The 8678-nt window shown below is 40.4% G+C and overlaps 2 protein-coding genes across 3 annotated transcripts; both read right to left on the bottom strand.

The window, feature by feature from the left end:
- Nucleotides 1–5694: 5694 nt before the first annotated feature.
- LOC5570319 (low choriolytic enzyme) lies at nucleotides 5695–6956 on the bottom strand. Its single transcript, XM_001653095.2, has 3 exons — nucleotides 6809–6956; nucleotides 6574–6753; nucleotides 5695–6517 (listed from the first exon to the last, which is right to left on the bottom strand). The coding sequence occupies exons 1-3, from the start codon at nucleotides 6921–6923 to the stop codon at nucleotides 5754–5756; spliced, it is 1059 nt and encodes a 352-aa protein (XP_001653145.1). The 5' UTR covers nucleotides 6924–6956; the 3' UTR covers nucleotides 5695–5753.
- Nucleotides 6957–6960: 4 nt separating this feature from the next.
- LOC110680216 (astacin-like metalloprotease toxin 2) lies at nucleotides 6961–8409 on the bottom strand. Of its 2 annotated transcripts, XM_021856030.1 has the most exons (4): nucleotides 7899–8409; nucleotides 7715–7837; nucleotides 7492–7649; nucleotides 6961–7431 (listed from the first exon to the last, which is right to left on the bottom strand). In XM_021856030.1, the coding sequence occupies exons 1-4, from the start codon at nucleotides 7963–7965 to the stop codon at nucleotides 7060–7062; spliced, it is 720 nt and encodes a 239-aa protein (XP_021711722.1). In that variant the 5' UTR covers nucleotides 7966–8409; the 3' UTR covers nucleotides 6961–7059. The 2 variants fall into 2 exon arrangements, with proteins under 2 accessions (XP_021711722.1, XP_021711723.1); XM_021856031.1 differs by having other exon boundaries at nucleotides 7715–8409.
- Nucleotides 8410–8678: the final 269 nt, after the last annotated feature.

Raw genomic sequence — 8678 nt, 5'->3', positions numbered from 1 at the left:
ATAAATGTCCTGTAAGGAAAGTGACAAGAATTGTGAGATCACTTGGGCAAGGACAATTTTGTCCCAATTCACCAAAAGTGGAAAACAACGAAGTGTGTGTAGATCTACGATTCACTGGATTCTTTTCTCCAGTAGATCCAGTACCCATAAACGGTAAGAGCAAGAAAGTGCTTCTTGTTTAAGATATATGTGTAGTGGCGCAACGTCGAAAAGGGCCTCGAGCGCTGCTGTGGGAGTTGTAGAGAACGCACCAGACATCGCCATTCAAGCACATCCTTTGGAGATGGCCAATTTTGATTGGATTGTTTCTCACTTCGCCCTTTTGCCACCACACAGACATCCATATGCCAATATTGGTCGAACAACTGTTGTGTAAATCCATTTGATATATTTGGGTTTGAGGCCCCAAGTTTTACCAAAGGTTCGCCGGCATTGACCGAAGGCCATGCAAGCTTTTTTGGACTCTGAAATCAATGTGAGGTGTCCATGAAAGTTTGGAATCTAGAATGACTCCGACATACTTTACTTGATCAGTCACATTAATCTCAGTGCCAAAAAGACGTAAAGGTCGAATTCCATCGCGGTTTCGTCTTTCCGTAAACAGAACAATAGATGTTTTATTCGGGTTAACCGAAGGCCATATTGGCGACACCAACTCTCGACTACCTGAAGAGCACTTTGCATCAGGTCGAATAGGGTGCTTATGCACATACCAACTATCAGAGCTAGATAGTCGTCGGCAAATCCATATGTTGGAAAACCGCTATTATTGAGTTGCCTCAATAGCGTATCTGCTACGAGATTCCACAAAAGTGGTGACAAGACTCCCCCTTGGGGGCATCCGCAAATACTCAATTTTCGAATCGCTGCTTGACGCAATGTCGAGAAGAGATGTCGGTTTTTGAGCATTTGATGAATCCAATTGGTAATCATTGTAGGTAGCCCATGGTTTCGTGCTGCTTCCAATATGGCATCGAAAGACACGTTATCAAAGACACCCTCAATATCCAAGAAAACACCCAAGCAGGATTGCTTCTGAGCGAATGCTTTCTCGATATCGTATACAACTTTGTGTAAAAAGAGTCACAGTGGACTTTCCAGATTGGTAAGCATGTTGATTCACATGAAGAGGCATGTTTTGCCAAATAAACATCACGGATGTGATGATCGATAATGCGTTCCAGACATTTCAGAAGAAAAGAGGTCAGACTGATTGTCTAAAACTCTTCGCTTCTTCATACGACGCACGTCCTCCTTTCGGGATAAACTTTACAGTAACATCACGCCAGGATTTGGGAATATACCCGGTAGCAAAACTGCTTACAAGTAGCTTTTTCAAAACATGTTTGATAAACTCAAACCCCTTTTGGAGCAGAACAGGATAAATCCCCATCCGCTCCTGGAGATTTGAAAGGAGCAAAACTATTAAGTGCCCATTGAATCGATTCAGTAGTTACGATACTGCGAGCCGAGGCCAGAGACTCGTAACTACATGAAAAGACATTTGGTTCATCCGTAGATGCTATGTCCACACATCCGGGGAAGTGTGTATTGAATAAACATTCTAAAACTTCTTCATCGGAAGAAGTAAAATCACCATTAGGTAAGCGAATTTCGTTCACTTGGAAATCCTTAGATTTTGCAAGGATTTTGTTCAGCCGACTGACTTCACTCAAAACTGGAAACATTTGTACAAAGGTTTTTCCAGCCGGATCGTTCAGCAGAACGAAGAGCCTTCTTGTAAGCCTTGCGAGCCGACTTGAACGACTCTGATCCAGCTGAACGGCGTCTGTTCCAACTCCTTCTACATTGTTTCCTGAGTCTAGTCAGATCGGAATTCCACCATGGGGTCCCTCTTGTAGTCTTTACAGACCGCAGAGGACATGCTTCTTCAAAAGCTTCCATAATGTAGGATGTTGTAGTATCAACGGCATCATCCAGATCACTCGGATTTTCAATGGACGGAGAATATCCATGAAATTTGGTCGCAACCAATTCAATGTAGAGTTCCCAGTTTGTTGACCGGGGATTCCTAAAACGCAAAGTCTGCGCAGTTACATTTGAATGTTCAAAGAAGATGTAGCGATGATCAGATAATGATTCCTCATCTGATACATGCCAATTCGTCAACTCGTGACTGATTCTATTCGAGCAGAGCGTTATGTCTAACACTTCTTCTCTATTAGAAACCATGAAGGTTGGGCGATTGCCTATGTTAAGTAATCCAAGGTCTGTACTACTTAAGTATTCCATCAGACTGGAGCCTCTCAAATTGATATCTGAGCTGCCCCAGATGATGTGATGAGCATTGGCATCACTGCCCACAATCAGCGGAAGGCCTTTTGTTACGCAGTGTACGACAACTCGTTTGAAGTCATCCGTTGGGGATGGTTCATCATGTGGTAAATATACCGAACAATAGACGTATTTCCTGTTGAGGTCACCAACAGAAACATCAATTGTGACAGCACATACATCTCTGGTAGTTAACTCAGAAATGAGTGTAGCAACGATTGCTTTATTAACGAGCACGCATGCGCGGGGCATGGAGCGCGAGTTTGCCATTTCAAGTTTGCTGAAAGTAGCAAAAAACTGGGTCCACAAGGTTACCTAGATAGAAGTTTCCTCTACGAAAGTAGGGTTCTTGAACTAGCGCCACTTGGGCTGCACCATTTTGCATGAGTCTGCAAAGATTGATCGTTGCTGTTCTTTTATGCTGAAGATTGATCTGAGCTAACCTAACCGTAGCCACTACCCAAACTAGGCAGGATTAAGCTTTTTGCAATCTCAGCACGAAAAAGACCAGCAACGAAAAAACCAGATCGGTATCTATTTAAAGTCGCCAAAGGCGAAAGAGCACAGAATACACTGTGTAAACGCATAATGCGAATCCATATAGGTGATAATTTAAATTAAATGTCAACATATTCATAATCCCACCCTTATTAAGCCTCAGGATAGAGACTGAAGAAGGGCAGCCGATTATCTCGGAGAAACACAAGGTCACCTGCACCATTGCTCCGGGTAGCACAGGAAGGACTCAATACTGTGGAGGGCGCCCTGGTACCCCACAGCCTCCGTTTGCGGTTAGGTTTTAGACCCCCCTAACCATTCATTCCTAGGCACGGTACGCATCACACCATAAATTAGGGGTCACCTGTGAGGTGGACTTTTACCACCGGAACAGGCAGTCCGTAGTGTTAATTCTTAGCCAGTTGAAACAACCGCTACCGACACTACGCGGCTATCTAGGCTGCTCGGGAAAAGGAGGTTAATATTGATGATTAACTCCTGACGTGCCCAACCAGCCTTGATAAGAATAGAGATTTAGGTGTCATATTAGATTCTAAACTTACCTTTACTGATCATTATAATACTATTATCCATAAAGCTACCAATATGCTGAGCTTTATTAAGCGTTTTAGCTACAATTTTCGGGATCCATATACGATTAAAACCTTGTACATTGCTTATGTAAGATCAGTTCTAGAATATTGTAGTATTGTGTGGTCCCCGCATATAAAAACACATGGTGATAGAATCGAATCAGTAAAGAAGCAATTTCTTTTATAGGGATGGTACACAAATTATGTCACGCCAAATTTCCACCTTTTATGACCTACAAGCCCGCTAGACAGTTTAGAAATCGGAATTTGTTTGCATCAAATAATCATCGAACTAACTATGCAAAATTCGACCCAATGAATTGAATGATGTCTTTTTATAATCAGCATTGCACAGAAATTGATCTGAACATGTCGCGAACAAAGCTAAGACAATATTTTAATTCCTTAAGATATGATACAACATAGAATTAAGCAAACATGTAGTCTACTATTGATTGACGAAAAAAGTATAAAATAAAAATAAAAAATATTAAATTATAAGATAAATATCTATTTACAAAGCAAACATGGGATTTAAGGTATTGACGGTAAGACGACATTTGGGGAAAGGTAGCTCAAGCAAAAACCTCAAACACCATACAGTGAGTTTTTTAAACAATATATTCCACTGTCATTATATCGTCATTTTACAATACATTGTAATCTCAATTTACGAACTAGATAGAAGATTCGTAAATAGAATTGGTTCGTAAATTGAATAAGTGCGTAAAACGAGGGAGCTTAGTTCGTAAAACGAGGTTTTGCCTTTTGGAGTCTACATTTTTAGTTTATCATTTTTTGTGGAGAAAAATATCTCCGAATGCTTAGGTCTTAGGATCTACAAGCGTGATCGATAGACAATAGATTTTTAATATGGCACAGTCTCTTAATCATTCATTTCAGTCATTGGAATATTTTATTGGTTTGTACGGATGGTTTTGGTCCTCCAAAGACTCCATTGAATCTAGGCCTTGGGATCTACAACTGTAATAAGTGATTTAAAGGTTAGTTTTTAAATACAGTCGAAGCTCGTTATAATGACAACTTTTATAGTGACACAAGCTCTCTATAGCGACTTTTTCGGTCCCTAGGTCTCTATATCGACTTTTCTCTATAACGACGGTCCTTTGCGATGTCGTTATTACAAGCTTCGACTGTACTTCAAACGCTCATAAACGTTCATGCGAGTAAAACTGTGTATTGTATTAATACGTGCGGATGATCTTGGTCCTCCAAGATCTCTTTAGGCCTTAGGATCTACAAGCGTAACCAATTATCAATTGATAAGAATATAAGCCCTTAAGCCCTTGTGCTACTGAACAACTTTGCCGAAGACGCCATCTTTCTAAGTGGCCTGGCTACTGAGCTATCCACAAAACAAAAGTTCCATGTACACTAGCGCCGTCTGGTGGCATAATTCCATATCAGAATGACCACCGCATGTCAACCCTTGAGCTACTCAACAACTCTTCCGAAGATACCCACCATGCACCTTATTATGTATGCAGATTCTATGACCTATATCCCCAGAAGTCCTTGGGACATCTCTTAAAAGCAATACTACACTGCAACAACAAAATCAAATCAACATGTTGCTCTGAATTTCTTTGCATATGCAAAGATTTAAAAGATTCATAAATCAGGCTTATTAATCTGCATGGCAGGTATAACCAACAATGTAATATAATATTTCATATGTTAATCACATCTGTACTAAACTACAATGCATAAGTTAAAAAAAATCAGATTAACTAGTAGATTCCGTTACATAATTTCCCACTTATATGTCTAAAATCAATTTGCGCGCTTCGTAAAAAAGTGAAGTAAATTGAATATACTTTGTGAAAAAGTGACGTTAATATTAGTATATTGTATAGTATAAGTATATTGTTTTGTATTTCAAATGTTTCGAATGGTACTGACAATACTGTTGCAATACGTTATGATCCGTAGGGATTGTTTATTTAGTGGTAATAATTTCATATACATTGACACACATTTTTCAAAATTATCGAACACAGAACGCGAAGGACGTGAGAGAATTTGCATACCCACGTCAAAATCCCCCGGATAAAATATACAACACAAATACAGTTGTATATTTTATCCGGGGGATTTCAACGTGGGTATGCAAAGTTCTCTCACGTCCTTCGCGTTCTGTGTTCGATAATTTTGAAAAATGTGTGTCAATTTTTTATGAAATTATTACCACTAAATAAACAATCTGAAAAATGTCTCATTATGACAACTAGAGACACCACAGTAATTAAAAAGAAGCGGCCAAATACTGACTGAAACAAATTTTATTAAAATTTTGCAAATGCCTACCAATATCTGCTGAATTATATTTCAGTGGAATTGTTAATGTCAATTGCGTAGTACAGGCTTGGATCCTAATCCTTTCCTGGAATCTAGGATTTTCTTGAGATCTTCCTCCATCTTCTGCTTATTGCTGTTGGACATTTTCATAAAAGCTGTAGTCTTTTTAACGTTAACCGTCTTCTTGGTCGTTGAGGTCGCCGGAGTCGTTGTGCTGACCTTCTTGATAGGCTCCGCCGGTATCCATCCATGCGGTACGGGAAGCGGTTCCGTGGGCTCCGGAACTCCGCAGTACATGATGTTGATCAACAGTGCATCGTACTTGGTGAGCGTTGGACCTTGCCCGAAGGTTCCATTCCACGGGATCAACGGTTCCATAGTTCTCAGAGTTTGGGGTTTAACGGAGAACGAAGTGTTCAAATAGTGCATGATGCTCCCAATATCGTATGGTACACTGAAGTTGGTTGTTTCTGTCTCTTCGACCAATTGGAAGTTGAAGTACACTGAAGGGTCCGGGATCATGTGATCGTAGATCACTTCAATGTAATCGTCGCGATCAAGCCGGTTATGCTCGTGATGGAATCCAAGAGCGTGCATGAGTTCATGAATGGGCGTTGTCAGTGCATTTGCGCAGCCCGGTTGCAGATGAACCCGTGTTTTACCACGTCCTCGGCCAACATCCGCCCAGCATCCGTATTGTGCGTTGTCGATCGATACATATGCTGTTTCTGTGCCACGTTTTTTGAAGCGGACACAAGTATACTTTTCGAACTCTCGCATCGCTCCGTAGATATTTAGAAGTTCTGTGTTGTCTGATGAACAGTTCATTAATATTCGAAATTACAACATATACCTTGAGCAAACTCACTGAATGAGCCATCCAGACTGTAGATTACGGTAGCATTTGGCCAACGAAAGTATGAACTGGAGTTGCCAACGAGAGCGTTTTGCAACTTTGGTATTGGCAAGGTCATATCCCCACCGACTAGATTACCCAACTGCCATGGCTGAATTCGCGAAGCTGGATCCAAACTTTTTATGAGGTCATCTACGGCGAAATGAACATTAGGAATTATGAATTAAACAAAAAATACCTAGATTACCAACTCTCGGATCAATTGTACGATACAGCGCAGTTCCATAACTCGATAAATCGCTAACGCTAAATTTCGCTGAAGCGAGGTAGACCAGTCCGGCTACCAGAACTATCACGTACATCTTTGAACTACCAAACCAAATAGACGTAATGTTTTCGCAGAAATGGGAAACAATCCCAATCAGAATCTGTTTTTCAAGGGCATCTTCAAAATTGATACAAACAAACGCGGTATTGTTCTGTACGGTAACATTGAGTTCATACGCAATAAAGAAAGTTGATTGAAATGATATCGAGTGTGCTGAGTTGATCGCGTTGTCCTATCGTAGTAACCGTTGGATTCCTCGACGCTACGGTAACCAATCGCTGAGGGTCTATGCTGTACATGAACGGCTTGTAGTGCATGATGCTGTCGTAATCGTAAGGCAACGGAAACGCCAAACTCGTCCATGGCTCGATTATTTCAAAGTTGAACAGTATTTCCGGCCTTTGGATTATGTTCTCGTACTGCACCTGCACGTATTGGTCCCGATCTGGACGCGTATGTTGGTGCAAAAATCCCAAAGTATGCATCAACTCGTGGAGAACTGTTCCTTCGTTGTCGAAACACCCAGGGCCAAGGTTGAGTTGCTGGAACGAAAATGCCCGGGACGTTACGAGACGGTTTTATCAAAGCAGGCCATAGCGTACCGAAACTCCCAAAGATCGCCCAGTATCAGCCCAGCAACCACTGGGCTCGGATGTTATACTAACGTAGCCTACTTCGTTGGTTCGTTTTTTGAAACGAACGCACGAATTTGAATTCATGCTGTTCATGGCACTCTTGATTGTGAGAATTTCATCACTGGCTGTGAATATGTCATTTAGCAGTTATTGTGGTTTTGCATATGATGATACCAAATAATGTGCTTACAGAATTGACCATCGATTTGATAAATGACTGTCGCGTTCAACCACTTATAATTTGAATCCAGAAAATTTTGAATTGTGTTGCCATATCTAAACAATTCATTTTTTGTCTGTACCTGCATAAAAACTTGAAATTGATAATCATCAATCGATATTCTTGCACTCGTTTTTACAAATTCTAGTCATACTTTCAACGAAACCTAACTGACAGGATAGTAAAATCAGTATAAATTCTAATTGCATCGACATTTTCATAAAAAGTCTATACTTTTATTTAGATAAATGATTCCTCATTCTAGCGGAAGCTACTTGTCAACTGAACTTTCCAGCATGGCACTGCCAATCGAGGATGTAGCTGTGGGAAAAGCTACTTCGTAAAGTAAACTAGAATGAAAACTCAAAAACAACCGAGCAGAACATTTCATCAACAGAGACAGGGCATATTTACCTTTTGGCCACATTGCGGCACCGTACCATAAACAATCCACAGCATTCACCGAAACGAACATACATACGAATGAGCAGCCTTAATTCATTCCGGCTAAGTAAACTTCAAACACGGACAGAACTTTGCTGCAAAGCCGTCATCGTATACGTTGTGTGGAAAGGTTCCTGTCGGTTGCAGATAAATTATTAAATACCTGCCGGAACTTGTTGATCTGGATTGAATGTAAGTTAAAATTATAGGTGAGTTTCGTTTACATTCGAAGCTGGGATTTAATCTGAAATGTGGCTTGGAGGTGTACCCCCTTTCTTCATTTTTTTTTTCTTTTTAATTCAATCGCAAGAATAGTTCTTTGAATGTCTATCTTTGCATTGAAGATACCTATTTTTATGGATTCTATTACTATGTAATAGGAAGGCCCATATTGATCCAACAAACTTGAATTTTGTTAAAGAGACTTCTTACTTCTTCTTCTTCTTGGCATTACATCCTCACCGGTCAGAGCTTCTCAGCTTAATGTTAT

This window comes from Aedes aegypti, unplaced genomic scaffold (assembly GCF_002204515.2).
Source record: "Aedes aegypti strain LVP_AGWG unplaced genomic scaffold, AaegL5.0 Primary Assembly AGWG_AaegL5_hic_scaff_1055_PBJ_arrow, whole genome shotgun sequence".
Taxonomy (NCBI): domain Eukaryota; kingdom Metazoa; phylum Arthropoda; class Insecta; order Diptera; family Culicidae; genus Aedes; species Aedes aegypti.
This window is presented reverse-complemented; position numbering and strand designations above follow the sequence as displayed.